We start from the raw sequence: 24,863 nt of genomic DNA, 5'->3' as shown, positions 1-24,863 counted from the left end.
GTGATGGTGCCCCTTTTATAAATTGTTTTCATTTTGTTATTCCCAGCTCTGCTGGGTATGGCAAATACTCCCATTTATCTGCAAACATCTACTGCTATCTTAGCTGACATCTTGTCAGATCCTATTTTTCCTTTTCACACCTAACTCCAAATTTATTTGTGTGACAGCTTCAGAGAAACCCAGATGACCTTACAAACAGGCTGTCACAGGATGTAAGAAATCAGAGGCTTTAGAAGACGGACTGTACTCTCTCTCTATTTTGTTTAAGATCAAGAACTAGTAGCCTGGTATATTCCCTTACAGTTCAAGAAGCTTAAGATACCTTTGGTAATCCCCTTGCTGAGATATTTTCTTATTTAATGTCTGGGATGGATTGAAGGAGCTTAATCCAGCTGCATAGATACAGCTATTTAGTGGCTTTTGAGATATCATAAGGGTACCCCAGAAGCCCCTGGGAGTGGCAGGATATGATACTGGACCTATGGGAAACACACACCTTTCTCAACTGGCAGGTTGAGCCATGCAGGATATCTGTGGGCTTTTTCATTTCTGTATTCAGCTAACTGAATTGATTGTGAAGTCACACATTCCATGAATGGCACCGTTTGAGACTGGCAAGATTTCCAAACTGAAAGTTCTGAAAGGGAAATTTGCCCTTTGGTCACTACCCCTGTCAAAACTAAAATAGTGCTTGAGCCATAATCTCTCAAGGTATGGAAGCCAATCATCAGCTCTAACCCCATTTCCTTCTCCATCACCTTTTGCCTTCTGAGAAGGCTTTGGCCAAGGACTAGAAAGATCCTGTCTTTCTGTTTCTTCTGGCTCCCCCAAGTCTAGGACCATTTCTATTACAAATGGCAGAAGATGGTTTCCCTCACAGCCTGAAGGACCATAAATCAAACAAGTCCTTAGGGCAGAGGAAGGGGTTTTGATGCTAAAAAAATAATGAGACCAGTCACAACAAGCTGCCGAATGGCTGGTTTAGCACTAATCGCACTCTTGCCGCAGAGGGAAGACTTGTTTTTCTTATGTATTTTAACAGTGTGATCACCCTTGTCATGGAAAGTACCTTCCATTTGCAGCAGATGAAGGTCATTATCATTACAAAACACTGTTCCCTAGATTACTGCAGCTCCAAGATATTTGCCTGACTGTGGAAAATGACTGAGAAAGATTCTCACACCATAACCAAAAAATTTGTTGTTTATGGAGGGTTTCCTGATAAAACTCTAAACATCCCTCAGACACAGAGGCTCAAATTAATGTCTGCCAGGCACAGTCCAAGCTTCTTTCCCTGCTGGTGCAACCTGATGGACATTTGTAGGAAGCATAATTTAAATAAAAATCTCCTTTAGTGAAAGACATCTCTAGCTTGGGTTTATGTGCTTACTTACCATCATTCTACTGCCCTGCACTTCCTCAAGACCTTTCACATGATGCTAGTCACTAGAAAAAAGAGTAACCACTCTTCAATCTTGTTTGAATATAATGCTCTGTAGTGAGGAATACATCAGCAGATGTTTTAAAGAAACTGGAGGAGAAAGACAGATGCTGCACCTGGAAGCAATGCCCTGCATGGGAGTATACCCTGCCGAGTATGCTCCAGCTGCTTTTGAAGGAAGAATGCCTGGTTGGAAGGTAAAGGGGCTTGGGCAGTCCAAGGGGCAGACATCATCTAGCTCAAAAACATCACAGGAAGCTTGTCCTGGCAAGCAGCTGGATTTTCACATGAAGAAGTAAAAAGATTGGTTAAGGGTTTTATTAATAGTAATAACTTTATTATTCTTCTCATATAAAAAGAAATGCCAGGTATTACAGTGAGATGTTTCCTATTAGTAAATAACCTTTTTATCACTTTAATGCCATTAACAATCCAAGACTTTGCTGACACAAGGCACATATGACAGAGTGACAGCTTATGACTGCTCAGAAACTAAAGTTCGATACAGAAGTCAGCTGTGTGACTGGTAAGTAGGTCATTGCTGGGAGCAGATGTGCTCTCTCATCTGCATAGCTCTGCCAGTCAGCTTTGACCTGTAATGCCCTAAATGTCCTATTCTGCCTATCTAAAGGAGAGTGTGGTGGCCCTAAGGGACTAAGAATCCTTCACTAACTATTCTCCAAAGGTCTCCTTAACCTGGAATTCATTTTCCCCCATTTTATCTCAATTAATTTTGATGTGCTGGCTTCTAGCTCACACAAGGCTGATTCATTCTTCCAGTCTTGGAAAAAGGATGAAGATAAGGGGATCTGGCTAATGGCAATGTGCATATAATTTGGGTTTGCCTGTGGTATTGGCTTCTAGATATTTTTTTTTTTGAGATTAAGACACTTTAACAGTTTATATTTTTCATAGAGTAATCAGTGCTAAGGATGGGCAGGAAAGTGCCTTTATATGTGTTCCTAAATATACAGAATGAAAACCCCCACTGTTTCTGTTAAAAATATTATTAAACATTTTGTTCCATTTTGCAGATATGTAGTGACATAATTTAGGATTTCAGAGTCAGACATCACTGCTTTCAATGTAGAAACACATATAAAACTAAAGAAGTTATGATTCCCTCCAAATTATGGAATACATTCTTAATCCTTAATAGGGCCCACAAGTGTTGATTATTGCATTTATATTTGTATTTCATTTATATATATAAGTTCAGGATACAGGGAAAATGAGAGAAAGAAAAGAAAGTTGTTTAGTGATACTCAGCATCCTCTCACCACCTTTACATTTAACCCTTAATTTTCTTACAACATTCAGGCTAGCAATAAAGGTCTAGGCCTTTAGAGAGGCAATATTTGTCTTTACTTTCTAAATCAAACAAGGATGACCAGTGGTGGCCTCAGACAATGCAATTAAAGTGAGTGGTAATTATGGTGATTCCTGGTCTGCAGAAACACAGCACAGTGCAGTTACACCCTCTCTACAGATAAATGAAGTTTAGCATGCAGTCTCTACAGGATCACTCCAAAGCCCTTCTCAATGGGCTCATAAGACAGAAATGACCCACATGTGTCCTTTCCAAGCTTCAGCAGATAAAGGATGGCAAACTCTTAATGTGCACACAAAACCTGGAGCTTATAACTTCTTCATTACTGAAAGTGAGACTGTTTATTATTTTGCACCAAAGTCACAGGTTTCTTACTTCACACATGCTGCAAACCCTTCAGCTAAAGTAGGCAAGAAGGGGTGTGTTTATTCCCGAACATATTAATCCAAAGGCAATAAACATAAATTACTGAAATTTCTAAAAACCAACCCAAATGTATATTTGCATTTTGTATAGGAAACTAAAGCTACTATCAATCACAAGGGTAATATATGCAGAAATGCATCCAATAAACCACTCTTGTTTCCTTAATACAGGGTCTGGTAAACATCAGAATGAACATGGATAAGCTAAATATCTACTTACATATCTTCTTTATCACATTTATACAATTGTTTAAATTTTACCATGTTTTAATTGCAGCATGAAGAGGTGTGTGCAGTATTGGCAAAGCTGGAACCTTAATGAATTAATGAAAGTGTATAAATTAATTAGTACGCTTCAGACACTTACTGGACAGTGATAATGCTCTGAATTCTCCAACTAAAGGATTACACAGCAACTGCATGCACAGATTTGTAAACATCTCTGTGTACATCACACATCTACACAAGCAGATTTTATATAACAAATGTGACAGTAGGATTTTTGCTACCAGCTCAAATAGCTCTTAGCATTCTTATTTGTACAGAGACTTCAGCTAGTAGACATAGTTCTCTATTGTTTTTCACTCTAATTGGAGATACATAATCAAAAGCAGAATAGAAATACTGCATTTAAAAAATCAGACTATTTTCTGTCCAATTTACAACTCTAAATGCGAACAAATGTGCAAGGTGTCCTAGATCAGGTTTCCTCTGTTATTAATACCTAAAAAGTCAAGAGTCTGGCAATACAAACTCTATACAAAATTAGTTTAAATGAGATGAGATAATTTCTCCCCTTTACTGGCTGGTGGCCTTATTGTCAACAGAGGAGCTGAAAGACTGAACTCAGTCAAGCACCAAAAATCTTACCTCTACCTGCCCCTGGACATCATCAAGAGTATTTTCAACAAAAGAAGATTTTCTGCTCTGTCCTCTCCTGTGGCCAAACTTGCATTTGTTCCTCAGGACTTGCTCATCATCTTCAATGGGTCTCCGCACGTATTTGAAACGATCTTTAAGGGCCCGTTTCCACAGCAACTACATGGGGGGAAAAAACAGCTGTCATTACAAATATCTGTCAAGAATTTGCCCCAGCCTAAAGCAGGTCTTTTTTTTTTAACTAACTCGAAAAAAAAGTGTTTGCCATTAAACAGAAAAAGGCTCATAGGGCAGCACCACTGTTGGCTTCAGGATGGAAGGAAACAAAAGCACCTGTGGTAGCTCTACAGCACCCAACAGCTGGGCTAATGGCACTGCTGTGGCTTGCTGAGGATAACAGTAATTGAATCTAAGGGCTAGAGAATCTATCTAGGCTACCAGATAAACTGCACTATTGTCCATTCCTCAGCTCTTACTTTATGCTCCACTCATGACATTGGGTGGTGAAACTACGCAGTGAAGCAGATCAGCTCACAGATGCCACAGAAACTGTGCTGTAGGGTTTTCAGGGGGATGGGGGGTTGGTGACTTGTTTTGGGTTTTTTTCTCAGTTTAGTATATTATTTTTCCTTTGCCTCTGGCAGTATCTTAACTGGTTGCACAGTTGTATGATTATTGTGTCTAACAGAAGGGAGTAGGAAAGACAAGGATGGCACTACCTTTTGCTGGGAGCCTACAGTTATACTGGATCAAGGGTATTTTTCAACTGAACTCAAAACTGCTGAATTAAGAGAATCATTTAAGTAGGTCCTAGCCTTTGTAAGACACCTCAAGGTATGTAAAGTGCAACTTAAAGGCATTTCTGCATTACAAGCAGATGCAGGTCCTGTTTAATGCAGCCATTCATCACTCCTTGGCAGCCAAAGGCAGAGCTTACATGGCCCCAGCACTTCTGTAACCCTTGTGTATTTCTTTATTCAGTTATTGAAAAGTCACTGCTAAAAGTTGTATGGACAGCAACTTGCTCATGCATCCTTAAGGACCGATGGCCATATTTGCATGTGGCCCAAAGATGGATGGCCCATGGCAAGGAGCTAGCCATGCCATTGAACAATTTCTAAGCAAAGGCTGTTCAACACATCTGCAGGCACAACCTGCAGTTTTGAACAGTTTTGTCATTCCTCAAAATCCCTTATGTATTCCAGTTACTGGGGAGTATTCAAGAGTCACAGGGAAAAAATCAGTCAGAAAAGTGACTGCAAATGAAAGGATGTGGAGAGATTAAAATATCTGTTACTTCATTTTCTAAAAATGACTCCAATATTATACTCACTTAATACTATATTCAAGCCTGTACCCACTGACATGCTAAAACACAATACAAACAGAAGAATGACTACCCTAAATTTCTTACCAAAATGGTGTCATTTATTAATCAAGGTTACATGATTTGAAAGGTTAACTTGGTGCAAACCAGATTTCAGTAGAAGGAGACTAAGTAGTACAGATCTCTCTTTGCAGTGAGGCTGACATGCCTGCCTTTCTCACTCACAGGAGGGCTCTTAAGAGATGGTGGTGAAGGTGGTGAATGCAAGTGACCTTGCATTTCTCCTGCTGAGTTTATTGCTCCCACTCCCTAGGTTCTAGCTGACCTACAGGCCCCTCAATCCTAAAAGCAAGACCTCCATTAATGGTGAAAAATAAGGATGGAAGAGCTAAGAGACTACAATCCCTGTGATCTCTACTTCAGCTCTTCTTGAGCAGCCCAGAGCCTACCAGGGCAGGAGTGCCCCGCCTAGGGGGACACTCTGCCAACCTCCTACGTGCCCTTACCAAAGTACCTTTTCACAGCCAGTCACACTTCAACACCCAAGAACTGGAAAGAAAGCAAACCCATCTGCATTTCTAGTATGCAAACTTCAGGCTTAGGGTTCTGCCAGAACAGAAGTCACATCACCACTAACCTAAAGATAATGACTGAAAATAGAGTACAACTGCTCACCCAGTCTCCTCACAAGGCACAGTCACTGCCTCAAGACGAGTGTTACACCTCAGCACCATTTTCAGAAGCAGTAAGATGACTACATGCCTTGAAAATCCCACTTGTTTTTCACCTGAACCATTAAGGTCCCTAAATACATTTATAATTCTGGCCTTACACATTTTGATGCAAATACCTCATCATTGTATGCTTAGCAAAATTTATCCTTAGCTTGCTATTTTAAGGCTGCTAAGAAAAGCAAACAAAGTCCTTAGTTTAATGCTGCTTTGAAGTGTTTAACAGATGTTACAATATTTTAAAACATGATCATACCAGAATATATTAGCAGCTGACAATTTAAGCATCTCTGTAGCTGAGCTTCACATAGTTTCTTTCTTTTGAAAATCTTTATTTGGCTAGAAGATATTTTTGCTTATTCTTTCACCTGAAAGAATATGCTGACACCCATACAAGGCTTTAAATATCCCACAAACTTCAAAACTTTCAACTGTTTCATTCCCCAGTCCCCCCAATAAATTAAGAATTTTAAATAAATCTATTTTTATGATAGGATTGTCATAAACTTAGGCAAGTCCCCTCTCACATACCTATTTCCAGAATGAGACTGCAGGCACATACATTTATATGGTTTCCCTTGTGGGTAATGTGTGCACTAAAAAAGATGCTTTTGTTACCATTTTTGAACCAACAACTTTATTTGCTTATAATTTTCCTGCTCTCCCCAGCTTTGCCCAAATACCACCCCAGGAAGGTTTACCTTCCTAGTAAAGGAGTAGGAGGATTAGCCTGTGACTGACATAGGAGGGAAAGGATTACATGCAGATTGAAATCAGTAATTTACTAGCAAATAATCACTTTGTGCACAGCAGTTACATAAATTAAGCATCTCAACATCAGCATCCTGAGTTTCACAGGCACCACTCCACAGCCATGAGCTCAAGGGAGCTGCTTATGCAAAGCCTACTCAAAAGGGCAAGTGGTGTGGAGCACAGAGCCTTCTCTCTCCCTTCCTCCTGTCATGTTTTCTTGGAAACATAAAATTTTCAAAAGGTTGGCTGAAATAAAATGGAATAAGGGAAATTACTCTTTCCAAATTGCTGGGTTTAAGCTTTGTAAAATGGACAAGCACAGATAGATAGAACATCTTGCAAGCTGTCAAGAAACAGTGTAATGCCAATTTGCTTTTAACTGCTGTGTTTATGACCTTCACTTTTTCCATATAAGCTATTTGTCTGTAACTCACAAATGCTGTACTGGTTACAATACACATTACAAATCTAATAAACTATTCCATGATTAAATTAAGACTTTTATTTTTTTAAATGTCATATGTTAGTTTAGGATAGCATTGTTCTGTAAATAGAAGGAAATACCATGGCAAAACTTCCTTATGTAGTCACTTTAAAATACTCTTACCAAAAGTTAATCTTGGAATTAATTTTGTTCCAGGTACCCCACTTCTTAAATGAGTTTTACTATTAGTAGAAAATTTTTTCTAAATCATTATTTAGAATTTTAGATAATTCTTAATCCCTGCTTCTAGACTGACCTCATAAATAACATTATTTTCAAATTCATAGTATATAAGTGGCTTATTCATTACTTTATTTGTAAATTAATTTATTTAGGGTCATAACCATTGTCCTGACGATACCGAATTGGATATTCTTTGAAAAGGACTGACGGCACAGAAGAGTATTTTATTTTTCACACTGTAAAACTAAATGGAAAAATTTTTAACTGAGAAAACAGAATTGTGAATAATCTACTAATAAATCTTGAAACCACAAACTTTTAATAACCTCTAATTGCAACAGTATGAGATTGAAAATATTAGACTATAGTTCTACATAACATACACATTGTTTAAATTATTTGTTTAAAATAATTTGGAGGTGTAAATAAGTATGTTAGGAAACAAAAGTCCAGTATTTTAGAAACAAACCACACAAAACCTGGAATGCCTAAAGTTTTGCAAGTAATTTTTTTCCTGTCACAAAAATCCTGTGGTAATTTAGGTGCTCTTATGTTTGGTTTTCGTTGTTGTTCCTCTATGTTTGCCAGAAATCTTTCCCTTTTCCAGTTCATGTCACTAAATTTCTGCAAAAATGTTGCAATTAAAGTGCTGACTTACAGTTCAAAGTTTCTCCATCCATGTACATCAATAACATCAAGTTCTTTACATTCTGGTTTTCTGCGCTTGGCCAGATGAAAATGTGAATTCCAGAATCCTAAGATCTCTCATGGGGTGAGTTTTCCCTTTCCTCATCCAGGAAGCCCAACTGCCTGCCCCTGCCCAGACACACAGGCATGCACACTGGCCAGGGAGGAACCCAGAACAGTTCCTGCTGCACCCTTCTGGCAGCCAGAACACATGGATTTCTGGTGAAGGGCTTTAAAATGCAAGACATGTGAGTTGAGGTTAAAATCACACCCACCGCTGGCAGACCTTCTCAGGACATCTCTTTAAGAACTACTGCAGCCTTTTGCAGAGCCCAGCAAATGCTGTGGCTGCTCATCCACCCCAGAGGCTGAGAAACTGCTTTCCTTTTAAGCATAACTTTAGAGTTAAAATGAATCTAGGAACTGAGATACAGCACAGCAATAAATAACAAGCAGTAAATGAATGTCATTAACAACACAGTGGTATAGAGCATTTTACACGGCAGAAAGATAATACTCAATAGCTGAAGTGAGCTCCAGCACACCTGAGGGAACACAGACCTTGGTACTCCAAACTGCACTTAGGCCTTTTGGTTTTTAAAATGCATGCCACAAGTTATTTTTCCAACAACTTTGAAAAGAAATAGAAAGTCCAATAATTGAAAACAGACTTTTTGGTATTCTAAATAGTCCCAAATAACTTTATTGTGCTACCACTACTGGAAACCATTATTCTCAGAAACCAGCCCAGCTGAATTGCCATGTTTGGTGTCTCCCATTCTCCAGCCTTACAAGACACAAAAAGGTGGTGGCTGTCTATCAAACACTGACATTTGTGCACAGCTCGCCACCTGAGGCTGTCTTTGGAGTCCACAGAGAAATAAGAACTTGGAGTGCTATTCCTCCCTTCCCAATGTCAACACCAAAACCACATTAAATGAACTGCCTCTACAGAAGTTTACATATAAATGCTGTTTAACAAAGAACGTAACTAGCATTTTTGCTTGAAAGACTACTCTCATGCTAGTTTTCCTTTTCTACATTTACCTATCAGTCTCCTTTTCCTCTGAATTTTATTGATAGTCTATTTCTTCAATGTTTTCAATATACTATTTTAAAAACTGTAATAATAACAGCAACTGTTTGATTACTATAGATAAACAACTTAAAGGTATTCAAAACCTCTCAGTAATCAATATTTTACATCTTATATTTTAATACTATTATAAGGAACAGCAAGGAATAATTATAGTCCCTTAACAGCTAGAGTAATTTTAAAATAAAAGTCTACAAAAATTTTGCTTTTTTTAAATTGCTGAAGATCTTTTCAAGGATAAGAAAAAGAATATTTGTTGTCAATTTCTTTTTGCTGTTCATTTGCTTCTCAAAGGTATATGAATTCAATTTTACTGCAAGTTTTGTGATAAGTAGCTATGCATATATTGTAGGGTTTGTTTTAAGCCGTTACTGTTGTAACGCACAACTTTCTCAGATCAAGAAAAAATATGTATTTATAGCATTTATGATCAAGAAGGCAGAACGGAATGTCTAACAGTAAGCCAAATAAAAAATACTAATTCATTCTCACACCCTCCTCCAAACTTAAGAATGTAGGCATACACCTTTTGTGCAACTTTTCCTCTTGCAACACAGGCAATAGAGAGGGGCTGGATCAGAAAGTGGTAGACTAGCAATATTGCAAACTGCTAATTCCAGCTTCCTTGTTTATTTATTGCAGTTATTGCCAGAATGCTTTCTAGTAAGAATGGGGGAAAAGATCAAAAAATAAATAACAACCACTCTGAAATCTCTGCCCCATCACATAACTTCTGCCAGCACCAGTTCAGTCATCCATGTGGTAAGTAAAGACTATTTCCCAAAGAACAGAGTTATAAGTAGTTTCACTTAGCCTATGGTCCTTCTGCAATTAAAGCCCTTTAAAAACCTACGTTAAGAATCTCTGTTTAAAAACAGTTTTAAAAAAAGTCTGTAAAATTCTCTTCAGAACAAGCTGAATATCATTTCAGCTCCTCATCATAGAGGGAGCCAGATGAAGCCACACATTACTCAGGACCCAAGGACCACCATTGGGGTATTCAGAGAGGTATCCTGACTAAAAGTGAGTACAAACTGTTTCTCTCTGGTCCTTTTGCTCCCTCTCTTCTCTTTGAGATGTGTTTGTTTTCTTCAGTCCCTTCCCTTCAACAATGCCTGGGCTCAGGGCAGAACTAGAATAGTAACCCTTAAGCCTCAACTCTTTTTTTATTCCCGAAATTATTTTGTTTTCTACAGTAATGGCATGTGAGATAGATATTTATATATGTTTAAAGATAACAGTCCCCACTGAGGCCCACAAACTTTTACAAGACGGTATAAAAGTATCACATGGCAAAGCAATGATGTGAAGTGAAAAGGTGACCACTGTTGTCCAAGACCACAGACGGATATTCTGGATCACAAGTGAAAAAAATGTAGTTCAGATTTAAATCATCTCCTTCCACTGCTTTCTGCTATTTCCCCCAATGATATTCCAAAATTTGTTTTTAAATGGTTTTGTTTTTTTTAAATTAGACCTAGATTCTTTAAACCACTAGTATTACTGCATGTTTCATATCTAACACACAAACAATCATAATACATTGCAAGAGCATCGGTCACATGTTAGTCATCATACAGACAATTTCCCAAAAAAGAGCTGACTTCTTTGTTTTTAAAAATAGAAAAAAAAAAAAACAGATTTAATTGTATCCCTGGGCAGAAATCAGCCCAGAAAGAAAATATACCTAACAAGCAACCAGGGTTTTAATCTACAGACAGGTCTGCATGGCAGCAGGTACAGCTATACCTGCATTAATCTTTAATTGACATAATGAAATAAAAATGTGATCTGCCAAACAGAGCCAAGTGCGTGCGCTCTGAATAGAACCAGCATATAAGAAATTGATATCGATTTCCTATGAACTAGATTATTTTCTTGTGATTAATTATGTGGGGAAAGCCCACAATACTTACAAAGCCATTCCCATCTTCATCAAGGAATGGGTATGCCTGGAGCAGAGCATTGACAACAATGTTATATTGCTGACTGTTCGGATACCTATGCAAACAAGATGGAGATAGAAAAGAAATACTTGGTTTTCTAGACAGTATTAAACACTGGAGTCTATACTGATCTAGATTAAATTACTTCTGACTATTTCTCAGGCAACCAATTGCCCTCCAAATAACAAAGGGCACAGCTTAAAGGCTTGCAAGAAATCTTTCTATTGGTTTCAGTAGGTGTCAGGCCTTAGCCTCTTTTTAAGCAAATATATTAGAGAATAGCTTTACATCAATTTTAAAATTTATGTCTGCAGAAAACAGGTAATGCCCCCAAGAAATTGAATAGTGTTTACTTACAGTGATCCTTCCAGGTATTTTGTCATGTCTGCTTGTAAAAATTCAATAATTCTTATCCTCATACTGTGATCAGGGCATTTTTTTTCTGCTAATATGCACTTGACATCATAAGGGAAGTCTGGCAAAACATAAGAACTCGTCCACTGCAACATCTTGTGTCTCGCAAAAAATGATTTCAGGTTTTTTCTATAAAAGAAAAGATTGTATCATCACCATCACATCTTTCTTCTATGGAAATGCAGGCAGGAGGGAAAGAGAAATACATGGAAAAACACAACACAAGGGAAAGTTCTTGCTATAGAAATTCAAGGCCTGCTGTCTTTGTTTCTCCATAAAGAATATCTACAAAAGCAGCGATCAATACATACAGAGTTAAAAAGCAGATATCAAATGTGTAATGTAACAGCCAGCAGTCAGTAGGAGGTGCTTCCTAACTGAAGGCTGAAAGCAGAAGTCAGTGGGGGCTTGCTGGTGCTGCAAAACACCTTTATGTCTCTTCATTTATTTTTCCTCTCCAGCAAGACAAACAGCTTAATTGAATAAAATACTACATGTGACATTATTTAAGGCTGTCCTCCCACAGGAGAGGGCATGAAGGAAGGGATGAAGGCAGTTATCATCAGCTCATGTCTGAAAACAAAGCAGACACAGCCCAGCAGCTCCTGTCATAAGAACACCATGACTGCTACATACAGAAGTCACACCTCAGCTGGGGTGAGCATGAGGTAGGGATATTACCACTGGCTGCCCAAATCCTCATTCCAAGAGAACACAGTGAAAAGTGGGTCCCAACAGCCAGTTATAGTCTCAATACCTTCTTTAGTAGGTTGTCCTATAACTCTCAAACTTTCTGACCTGCTTATGCTGCCACATCACCTTGGCATTTTTTAATATATCTTGTAGGTTGTCAAAAACTCTACGTCCCTGATATAACTGCATCAACGCCAGCCCTACCATGAATGACAATGCAGTGCTGAGGGAAAAAAATATATAGCTTCAGTACTGTATTCTGCTCCCAACATCAGTAGAAGTACTCACACACTACCATTTCCCCATGTAAAACAGGCACAAAATGGTCAGGGCTGCTGTCTTTTCAAGCTCACCAGATTTCATGGGACACAGATAGTTAACAGTAGGTGCAAGGTGCAGTGAAGTTCTGTTTGTACTTTGCAGCCTCAAAAGAAGGCAAAGTTGTGCAGGAAGTGACAATTTATCCACATAGACATGTTCATGTCCTTTTTTCGTGATAAATTAATATACACAAAGGAAAATAAACCCCATTAGATCCTGAAATCACTTGGAAATCCCTCCTATGCAAACAAAGCACAGATGTTTGATGTAGCATCAGTGAGCAGCTCTGCAGCCTTTAAGTTTGCATCCTGTACCTTCACCAACTTTCCTGATGGAAGTGATGTAGTGCACAGGCTGCAAATTACTACATGGTGTTTTCAATTCCAAAAAGTGGAGGGGTTTATAGCAGGTTAGATTTGGGCATGCTGGACTACATTCAGTCACTTGAGAAAATAAAATTTTCTTGCAGTTAGGATGGCTAATAATCAGGGAATCATGGCAACTCTCCCATTCACCAGTCCCTTCACACTTGCCACGGCAACAAAAACGCTCCAAGTTTCATTTATCTTCATTTACCTTACCTAACATAAAATAATTCCCTGCTCTCCAAACAAGATCCAAAAATTCCTCTGGTCTCCACACTGCATGAGATTAAATATTTTACTAGTTTTAGATGGACTCATTGCTGTTGGGAAGTCATATTAAACACATGCTGTAATATTTTACAATGAAATATAAGCTTGTTTGAAAAGAGACACAACTCCACATAAACTTTATCCTCAGAAATGCTCACATGCAAGGCTGCTTAACTAAAAGAACAGTTCTGTTCAGCTGTAATGTTGTTCTCCACAATCAAGGAAGGTTTTGGCTCTACACATAAATCTCAGTGCACACACACAGTTTTGAGATTTAGGTACAAATATATGTAGCCTGTTTCTGGCTACACCTCCTCTAGCTAACCTGAGGCAGAAATGAGATCAAAATCTTGAAACTGGAAAAAAATCTCAAAATCTCAAGTTACATTTTTCCTTGTCTCTCAGTTCTTGAGACTTTTGATTCTACAGTGGAATCAATCCAATAGCTAGCTAAGGCAAAATTTCAGCATCCCTCTTTCTCTGCTGTCACATGTCTGACTTAATTACACCCCTTTCTCGCTGGTACTAGGAATCCTACAGCAAGTTACAAGGATCTGCAGTGACAAAGTTCTAAATTATTCTTTTCATTTCGTTTTCTCACAGTTTAAGTCCCTAAAATGACTTCTCATGAGGTGAAACAAATACCAATTCAGATGAACCAAGCTGGTCTCTCTATGCTTAGCTGCAGTAAGGAACTGCATCCCAAGAAGTACTTCCTCAGCAAGGAGACAACTATTCACAGAGCTTTAACCACTCAGCTTTTGTAGATTGCCACTTTAATGTGCTCAGTCACAGTCCTGTCTCACACAGCTATTTCCTTCTTTGTCTCCATTGTAACCTTACTCTGCTCACGCACAGCATGTTTACTGAGTCATGAAGCTATAAAACAGCATTATTTTGGGAGGAGCCATTTGTCTCCTTCAGATGGAAAAATATACCTCACAACAAACCAGCCAACCAGCCAAAAAAACAAACAGCAAAAAACCTCAAAGAGCCCTCAAAGACCCATCTATTTGAATTATATAACCCCTGCCATCCCTAATCCGAGGGAATACTTCGTTTTACTGCCAAAAAGACAAAGAGTTACACATTTGCAGTGCCACCCAGACCATTCAGTGATGGTTGCAGATTGCACTGGAGAGAAGAGTGGGGAGTAAACACAGCATCATGTCTCCAAGTTCAACTCCATACAACACACAGATGCACAGAGCATTAGCTATAACAAGTCAGTAAAAATAATCTTGATATCAATACCAACAACTCAATCAAGATAGCTGTGTAAAGAGCCAAAGAGATCTAGAAAGAAGATCAAATACTAAACCATAATAAGATTTTAGTTTTTTTAAGCTTCTTGAACATACTGGTAAGATGGATCAGTTTCTTGCATCTATTTAGTTCATTTAGAGGAAAATGCGATTTAAAGGCCAATTGAGCACACACATAAACTGGCTGTGTGGCACAAGCTTTTCTTATTGTCTGCTAAAGTCCATGAGTCAGGCACCCATTGCTGTACCAGCTCAGATCCCATTTAGTCAAAGGACATGGCAGTTAAGAAGAAATTTGCTGACTTTGATGGGTTGTTCCCCTTTTTGGTACATCCACATAAAACTCAGCATGTGGGCGAAGTCTCAGTAGATTCCCATTATTCATAAATGAAGGTGTAACCTTTCACATATCTACAGCACACATCAGCAAGAGACTCTGGTCTGAAGCGCTGTAGTCTGGAAGAAAATCCATGTCAACGAATTCAAGGAGAAAACAGAGGAGAAAACAAGGAACTTGTAGATGTGAAAGAAAGGAAAAGTCTTCAGCTGTAAAAAAACATTCCATTTCCCTAACACATGTATAATATGCTTTCAATGTTATGCCAACATTTAAGGTTGCAAAGGCTATTTCCATCAAAAGGAAGACATTATGAGAGAAGATGAAATGCCAAAACCACTTTTCTTCCTCTCAATAGTCAGATAAAAAAGGGCACCATTTTTCTATTCACAATTCTGATATCTGTGCCTGAAAGATCCTCATGCCATTCTCTTTCCGTGCTTCACTGTCATTTCCAAATTTTGAGCACAAATACAAGGTTTCCCAGTTATTCTCTCAAGCCTGGGATTTGCAGTCTACCTAGTGCTTGGTGATGTCTTATATTTTTCAGCTCCCACTAAGCATAAGGGCAGGTATCCTTTAGACTGAAAAAGAAGTTACCCACAGCAGTGTTAACTTCAGCAAGGCTGGGATGTGGGAGCTCCGAGATGTGCCAAAGCTGCCCATTTCCCAGAGCAGCTCCCTCTTCACCTTCCCCTGCAGTACCCATTCTATAGAAACCACCATGTTCAGTATGGCCACGAAGTTACAGTCAACATTAACCTGCTTCCAAAAAAGTTTGTGAGATGTAGACACAACCTTCTTCTAGAAGGAGCCCAGGCTTTTTGACAGTCTGAGGAGCTACATCACATAAGGGAAGGCTTTGCACTTTCACCTCATGCGAGGGCAGCAGCTGTGGGTTACAGAAAGGGGAAGAAAAAATGCTCCTTAGGGAATCTGACGACAAAACTGCCAGTTAAATCCAGCCAATTAAAAGAAACAGGGTTTATTCATATTTCACACCATAAGATATGTTATACTGTATTCAAAGAATTTTATGGGGTTTTGGAACTTTTGTTGTGTTGCTGTTATGACTCTGCTAGACCTTAATAAGGCAATGCAATTAGTGTCTTCTGCAAGTCATTTGTAAAACTTGCTCATTTCTGGTGTGGACAAGACAGCAATTTATTTCTTTTTTCCTCCAAACTTCTGAGGAAGACTCACAGCACCATGTCAATAAATTCAGCTCTGATGACCTGAGGTGCTCCAAAACCATGAATCCTGTTGTCCTGACTTTCAAAACATTAAGACAACAAGAACAGATAATAGGTATTGTTACGAGTCCTCTAGGTCCTTTAGAATAGTATCCTTAAGTATCCTGCTGCAATAACAGACATGAAATGCTGACTTAAAACAAAAAAAGTGGCAGAAATTCTTGCATCCATATAAATAAAAAACTTAAATTTAAAGCACCTCCTGCACGTCCTGAACAAACCAAACCAAAACTCACAGATAAGACAGGTTTCATGAAGATGCAATAACAATTTAAGTGAAATTATCAGAAATAATAAAAATGAAATTGTGAAATTGTTTTTCTGGTATGTTATACCAAATGTATAATCAGACAGCATCTAACATCTGTACTTCTTAACAAAATAGACAGGCAGTACTTCTCTCCTACTATTGACCACCGTCAAAGACTTAACATGGTTGTTTAAAGTCTGCTTTTCATGTCCTTATGAGCTAACTGAAAAAAAGATCATCAGAATTATGTCTGGTATACATGATGATATCAAGAATAAGGTCTTTGCTTAGAAACTAAGAAACTTTTAAGCTATACATTAAAAAGCACAGTCCTGCTGAGTTTTCACTGTAGGGTTATAACTACATTTGTGTGTATATGTATGTTATCTAAAAGTAATATTTGCCCTCTTGTGTAAATGGAGCGAAATCATTTGAAGTAATTGACCAGGTGCAAATTTTTCAGGCTAGCAGCTCTTTTTCTCTTTTCCTTTTAAAATTTTCTTTTTTTTTTTTTTTTAAGCACAACCATAACTATATTTCTGCACATCAAACAGATGAAAAATAGTGATGTATAGGTAACAGGGGAGGCAAAGCAAGAAGCTGTCTACAGATCATTAGCAGAATGACATATCATAATTAAAGGCACTTCAGACGTAGCTACCCAGCAGTCAGGGCAGTTGCTGTAGCCTGACCAAAAAAGATGTGAGACTGGCCTAGTTAAAGACATTTCCTCCACTGAGGAAATAAATGACCCATGCAGGCCATCACGGCCATCTTAGTGACGGATGCTAAATTTATAAAGGCAAATGTAAAGGTAATTGTAAATCTTCCAGTTTGTTGTCATTGCTATCAGCTCAAATTTATGCAGGCACTAGCACCAAGATTCTGTCAATGCTGGCAACAGCTTTATTGGTATATGAACACATAGCAGGCCCAGGTTTAGCTGAGCACTGACCACACCTTCCAAACTCACAGCAAACAGGGAAGTTCAAACCTGTTGTGGCTGGCTGGCAGGATAACTCCTGCTTGTGCTCTGAGCAAATTACTCCAATGCATTCATTCAGACAGTAAACCTGTTACACAGCACTCAAGAGCTACAGAACACATTTTTATAGGAAATAAAAAATAAATGTACAAATAAACATGTACCAGGACATTACTCTTGAGGGAAAATAGCTGGACCATCATAGTGGAAACAGTGGAAAAGGGATACATTAGGGATGTCATTTTGCTAAGCAAATATGTTGAGGAAAGGCAGACAGAACTTATAAACCAACCAATAAAAGGATGGTTTTCCACAGCAGTATCAGGTATTTACAAATAATAAAAGCCTCTGTCTTAGCAACAAGATAAACCCCAGGCTGTTAGAAGCCATAAAACTGCTAGTACTCCAGTATAGAAAAGCAGAATATGGGAAGTGCATTTATTGAATTGTCCTCCCTAATTTATTCTCTTCACAGATAGGCACTGTTTCAAGATTAATCTTCTTGGGAGATTCACAAAAAGATGAGCTGGTTTTACTTCTGTCATTGCTAGCATAACATTGTTCCATTGGAGTAGGTTGGAAACCTCATCTGGTTTTATGTATGCCCATTTTCAATACAAGAAAACAAATTATACAATTTCTTCATCCACTTAGTCTTTATTTTTGTGTTTAAACAGTTTTCTTTGATATTTTGGTAATATTTAGTAATATAGAAGAGTGTATTTAACACCATTGTTAAGACTACCTACACAAGAAACACAGAGAAATTGGAGCTAATTCACCAGCATTAATAATCCATAAAAGCATCTACTAATTCACTTCCAGCAAAACCATACAGTTATTGGAGCTGTGGCTCCATGAATCTTCTGGGAAAACAAAACTAAAGCCAAAAAGAAACCACAAAAACCCAACACCACAGACAAATTAAAACAAACAAACACAAAAACAAACAGAAAAACCCAAAACCAAACCAAACAAATCAAACAAAAATTTTAAGTTTTCTTTTTCAGATTGGATGAAATGAATGAGGAGACAGAGGCTATAAGTATAATCCTGGCCAAATAACAATAATTTAAAACCGTACATTGTGTAATGGCTACTCTGACTCACACAACCCATTTAAAACTCTTTATACAGCACAAGGAAAACTAATTAAAAATAAGCATCCTTTAGAAGCAAAGGCTAAATATTGGAGGATCATATTAGTTGTTTATTCTTAGGGTTCAAGTGATTTGGGTTTGTTTCTTTGATAACAATGCTGACAGGACCTTTGGAGTTTTTGAGATGTTATTTTAAAAACAGAAGTACCAGGCCTTTTAAAAGCATCAAATCATATCTACAGGGGAGAACAACAGAGGGAGAAGCTGTAGCAGGTAGAAATAAAGGGGAATAATGATAAGCAGACAAAACTTTGGAAACATGAAAATAATTGCATTGAAAGATGAATAGGGCTCTCTTTCAATGCTGACTGCCCATCTCAAAGAAGAAAATCAAAGGAGAAAAAAAAAAAAAAAAAAGAAAAAAAACTCATCACATTGTCTTGCCTCCAGTTTCTAGGCAGGCTTGTTTTGATAAGCAAGGAAAATAAGTGTGCTAATGGAATCCGCATTCCTACCTTCACAAGTGCTATATTTATGATACCTCAAGCACACAATATATTGAATAGCCATATTCCACTCTGTAATAACTAATTTGTCAGATTGTTGTTGAAAATATATCTGTAAAATACTATTCCTAAAAGTCAGATAAATAAAGACAAACCTGTATTTTGCCCTCTGCATGAGATAACATGAAACAGTGAGCAAGGACTGAGGATGGAACCACACCATCAGGCTATTTCATTCAGTCAAATTTCTGTTCTTGTTTTCTAAATTCACCTGGATATACCTGAACCTGACCTCCAGTAGTTAAGATCACTTTTTTTTAAAGTATAAATGAAGCAAGATGAAGCATTTATGTAATTGTCAAAAAGTAAGGAAAATTTAATGAATATATTATAAACTCACTTTTGCTTTAACACTCTATGATCAATTAGTCCTTTTTCGTTTTCAGCTGAGCACAGATATTTCTTCTGCTCCAGCAGAAAACCAGAAGAATTTAACATCTGTCTGTCAGTAGCCCTGAAATAAAAAAACAACAAAAAATCACTCTCAGGTTTTGTGCTCAGGTCTTTCTCAGCTTACAGAAAAGAGGATGTTTAGGGTTCTAAAATACCAGTGACAGAAACAGAAAAGGAGAAAAATCAACATACCAAATATGTCATGATTTTATATGCCCATGCCTCTTAATCAATTTCTCAGTTTAATTATCAAACTCTGACAAAATAAAAGGAAAAGTGTAGAAAGTTCTGCCTGCTTATATTCTAATTACTACACAGTTACAATTCCCAAGAAAATCAGCCTTCTCAGAGTAACATCATCTTCATAACCTGACATCTCCTAATTTTTGGGAAAACTAACCATTGCAACATGTAAGGGGTGAGCTAAAAGAGCTAATTACACAGCATTTCAATACATTTTTATTTACCTAGAATCTTGAAAAGTTGCTATTTTCAGGAGGTTAAATCATAAGGTTCAAGTCATCTTTTCATTACTCGAGCCACTCTAGAAGATCTCTGAATGCTTCCTGATCTTACAGTCCACTGCTCTTGGCCATTTGCTCCAGCTCTAGCTCAGCACTAGCAACAAAATCTCTAGATACCCACTTTGCTATGAGCCAGTTCACTACTTTCCGTTTAACCTTTGTGCCCACTTCTCTCCCTCCTCACATTCCTGTTATTTCTTGTTTTGGTAGATGTGTTGGTGGAAGCCAACATCAGCAGTTTTACTCCATACTGGGAGAAAAACAGAGTTAAGATAGGTGATACTGTTATGCTGCCAAGAATTCATGGCAATCATAAACCACTTTTTTTTTTCCTGACCTCATCTCTTCAGAACATCTGAACTCTAAAGATGCTCTAGAAACTGTTCCAGCCTCAGCTGCACTCATCACACAAAAGATTATTGGAAATGACATTAAAGTTTGCCATATTTATAAGGGGAGCTCTCCCTTTCCATGAAACAATATATTTCAGCCATGTAGTTAAATGAAACAACAAAAAAACCCCTTAGTATCTCCTGTGTGGCTCTTAGGAAAAATTGATCGTGCAAGTGGAAGGGAGCTTAATATTTACCTGGGAATATCTATGTGTGAGCTCCTCATACACACATAAGCAGTTTCTACTGTGTGACTGAGAACACTTCCACTGAACCAGTGACAGACACAAGATGCTATTTCCATGTTCTAATCCAAACTGCTGGAGATATAAGCCACATTCTAATAAGCCAAATCTATTACTTCCACACAGAAAGTGTTCATCTTTGTACTCCAAATTCCATGTCCAGCCAAGGACTTTGTTTCTGTTTCTGTCAGGGAGGAGAGGTCAGCACAATTCACACAGTCCCAGGATGAGCCAAGGACACCAGGATAAAGAGGTGGCAGCCAGGAGTGCACCAAAAAGCACTGGGGATAGCATTTATATGCGAAATACAACAGGGAAATACTGCTGAAGGCTCTTGGAAGCTCCGCAGTGACTTCAGCTGACTCAGAAAGAGACTGTGATGATGATCCTTTCTTCCCTGCCCTGAGCAATGCCCTGTCCGCCCTGTCACTGGTCCTGGCAGGGTGAGCAAGCTCTGGGAACTGGCCTGACTGAGAAATAATTCTGCAAAACAGAAATGATGGGTGGTTTTCACCTGGGCTCAAGCACTGCACGATAGGAGCTAGGAGCATGCAAACTCAGATTTCAGTGTTGCTCTCTGGCACCACAAGGGGATAACACACCCAGCTGTGGATGCTATTAACTGCTTAACGTGGTTTCTCTACTCACTGAAATTCAGCCTAACATCAGGGAGCAATGGAGGAAATGTGAGTTCACATACACCGTGAACTGTCAGAACCACGAATTTTACATTTGTTCGAAACAGTGTCTCATACACTTAAGTCATGAGTCCTTGAACTAGATCAAAAGAAATTATTCTTATTTTGTTCAAGATGTATCAAACAGACAAAAATAATTTTGAACTACATCACTAAGAAAAGCACTGCAGTGTTAAGAAAAGAGTCACAGCTATCTGCATATAAAGATACAACTTTCAGTTTTGTAACAAAACACTCTTTTCACTATAGCTGCTTTTCCATATTTTTATACCCCAAAATGCACAGAGTGCATTTGACTTTTTACTCATCCTAAAATACATGACTGAATGCATCTTAAACTTGTTTGAATTTTATTCTGTCTTGCTGACACAAAAAAGGAGATTAGATAGGGGAAGATTTTAATGCAAATTATATTCACTAAGATTTGGTATTTTAAGCATTTAAATTTTTTTTGAGTCTGCTGAACTTCAGAGCAAAACTGTTGCACTCATGCTACTGCACCTGCTGAGAAGCACATGGGAAAGTCACATCTAAGACACAGGCTATCCAAATACCCCTGACCAAGTCAGAAAGCTAAATATCCAAAGCCACATTCTAACTGCCCTAAACATAAGGACATGTTTTCTTCTGAACCCCTGCTGAAATCATGGCATATCCACCTCACTTTGGATGAAGTACAGGACCTATACATGGTAGTCTTCTTCACAGCAGACACCTCTACCCTCTAAAGAAGGATCTTCCTATAAATCAAATAGGCAGAGAGTGGAGACCGGCTGTGGTCTCATGTTTCAGGCCTGTGATAAATCTCACATGCAGTGACTTAGTCTTCTTCCTGCAATCCCCTTCTCTCCAGCAGTGCAGGAGCATTTACCTCAGGAGTTTCACAAATACTTCCAGAAGGACAAGAGGATGTATCTCCCTGTGTAGTTTAGTTTTCCTCATGAGCTCTATATTGTTTGGAAGTTACTCAGTTATCACTATCATGCTTTTTTTGGGCTTTTAATCACCTCGGAGTGCACAACCTGGACTCCTTTTGGATGAAGGCAAATGCTCTGCAGTTCTAATCCTCTGGGATTAATCCTACTGTGCCTAATGCAGCCTTAGTGCTAGAGTCCTTTCCTTTAAAAAAAAAAAAAAGCATTTTGGATCCATGGCAAGCTGTTCTCGACAGCCAGGATTCTCGGGTTTAAAAGGTACCACTTAGAGGTCAGGATTTCTCTCCTCAGCCAAGATATTCAGAAAAACATAACCCTGAAAGATTTACAATAGATCAGAATGGAGGTAAACAATGGGAGAATGAACAAACCCTTCACAGAAATACCCGCAACGAAAACACCTAACAAACTCTGCCCACTCCTCCATCCCCTAAGAAACCCCAAACAAACAAAGAAAACCTGCCTAAACAAGACCCAGAATGTAATAACTGAGGACAATCTCTCTGGAATCTGTTTTCTAAAAATCTATGTAGTTTCACAATAAATTTCAATAATCCCACTGTGGGATTTTAAATGCTTACATCTGGACCAAATCCAGAGTTTCCTTTGATAAACTGACTTTCAATACCCCTGTGACACAAATACTATCTCTGGCTAAATCATTATTATACTACAAGATTTGCAAGCATTTAAAAGTAAGTTCTTCAAAAGCTTAATAGAGAAAACAGAGAAAATCTTAGCTATAATGAAAGTTTGACATTCAAATGAAAACTAGAACTCAGAACTGGATATGAAGGAAGTTTAAATTAATTAATGGTGTGTTTCAGGAATGTTGATGCCCTGTTTAAAACCACAAGGGAAGAATCTAATGTTACATTTCACATTTGTTACAGATACTCAAAATATAAAAACCAGGTACAGATGAAGAGCTATTAAATTCCAGTTTTAAAATGCCATGAAAAGAACACAACTATACCAAGACCAAAATTTGCTGTGCCATGAACAAACTCACCCACTGATTACTTCTGGAAATTTTTGAGAAGCTGTTTCACAACAGTATGTAAGGGGTTCCAGCCCACTCTTCTGTTGCCGGTATTTTTTAATTAGGTCCATCAGCACTGCCTGGTGCCCAATCTTCTTCACCAGCTGCTGCACCATACGATCATTAAGAGCCAGAAGAGCTGCTCCACTTATTTCTTCTTCTGCAGATCGAAGGGGATAAAAGAATTACTGTAAAATAGCTTTATAGTTACAGTTACATGCTATATGCCTAAACACATGATGATGGGAGATGGATCAAAGGGAAGGATGCTTTGTACTGCTGACAGTCATCTTCAGCTATCACCATCCTTTCCCAAGCAGTGCCAGGAGTCTTAATCACTGGCCAGATATCTTCCCCTGACATACAGCCAAGCCTGAAACACACAGAAGCAGAGGTGACAATTTTACTGCTTTAAGTCAGGCCTTGCTTGAATCACAGGAGACTGTTACTTGCTGATGAAGGAAATCAAGCTTTTTAACAGAGTAGACAAGCAATAGGCTGTTCACATTACAGTTTCTTGTGCACGCTTCTGTGAAGTGTCTATATACTCAAACATAAAACATTTGCACACTACATTTGCATTATTTCAAAAGATTTCTACAACATAAAATAGGCCCTGTCAGGTCTTTTAAACTGCCAGCTCTGATTTGAGGTGTGTCTATTTATATACAGGCTTAATTTCTTCCCCCAGGATTTCTCAGACTTTGTAGCAAATTTGTACACTTATGTTGATTTATCAGATATATGTCAGTTCTCACCCTAATAAATTTCTATAAAAGTCTGAGGTTAGCAAATACATACATGCCCCAAACCAAAACAAGGTAGGGAGTGCCAATAAAATGCATAGCAAGATATACTAAACAAACAGCACCACTCCCCCAAACAATAAAAATGCTTACCACGGAACTTAGGAACTAGCTCTCCTAAATTTCTCTGTTTCAACCAGTTGCAGACTTGCTCAACTGACCAACTTTCCATCTTCAATTGTTGCAACGTTAAATTTCTCTCTGAAATGAAAATAGATTATTTTTGTGCTGAGCTCTAAGCCAAGCTCCAACATTTCATATTAAAAAAATGTACTTAGGAAATAATATACCTACATGTTCTGAATAAAAATAGTGGAAAACAATCCAGCTAATGCCTGTTGTAAGTGGCAGTTTTCTTGGATCCCTTTCCTCTCCTCCTCTCCCGTCCCTGGTTTCCCTCTGTTCTGAGGCAGCCTCATTCCTTATAAAACAAGACCTGCTCCGGTACCATTAACACCCAGGTTTCCACACAGAGAAGAAAAAAGGTGTGAAATTCGCCACCACCATCAGGCTCATCAGGAAATGGCTGACATTTTACAGAAGGAAAAAAAAAAAAAAACAAGCCGCCCCACCATCAGATAAGAGTCTGTCACATCCATGCTTACAGTCAACCAAGCACCTTAACCCTCTCTGCACCGCCTGGCAGGGCAGGTACCCAGCAAACACTTAACCCTGAATTACCAACAGCCAGGGACAGGAAAGGTGGAAGGGAGGAGACTGCCCTGCT

At 38.4% G+C, this 24,863-nt stretch overlaps 1 protein-coding gene across 1 annotated transcript in view; it reads right to left on the bottom strand.

Annotated features, from left to right (window-relative positions):
* SAMD3 (sterile alpha motif domain containing 3) overlaps positions 1 to 24,335 on the bottom strand; it is a 35,962-nt gene extending 11,627 nt beyond the window's left edge. Inside the window, exons 1-6 of the mRNA XM_077781759.1 lie at positions 24,230 to 24,335; positions 23,301 to 23,490; positions 19,442 to 19,555; positions 11,640 to 11,825; positions 11,253 to 11,337; positions 4,067 to 4,234 (exon numbers count right to left, since the gene is read on the bottom strand). Coding sequence (XP_077637885.1) covers positions 4,067 to 4,234; positions 11,253 to 11,337; positions 11,640 to 11,825; positions 19,442 to 19,555; positions 23,301 to 23,490; positions 24,230 to 24,308 — 822 coding nt within the window. The 5' untranslated portion in view covers positions 24,309 to 24,335. The remainder of the gene's footprint in view (positions 1 to 4,066; positions 4,235 to 11,252; positions 11,338 to 11,639; positions 11,826 to 19,441; positions 19,556 to 23,300; positions 23,491 to 24,229) is intronic.
* Between the last annotated feature and the right edge of the window lie 528 nt (positions 24,336 to 24,863).

Source organism: Lonchura striata, chromosome 3 (genome assembly GCF_046129695.1).
Source record: "Lonchura striata isolate bLonStr1 chromosome 3, bLonStr1.mat, whole genome shotgun sequence".
NCBI classification, from domain to species: domain Eukaryota; kingdom Metazoa; phylum Chordata; class Aves; order Passeriformes; family Estrildidae; genus Lonchura; species Lonchura striata.
The sequence above is the reverse complement of the archived record's forward strand: the minus strand, read 5'-3'. Positions and strand labels throughout refer to the sequence as shown.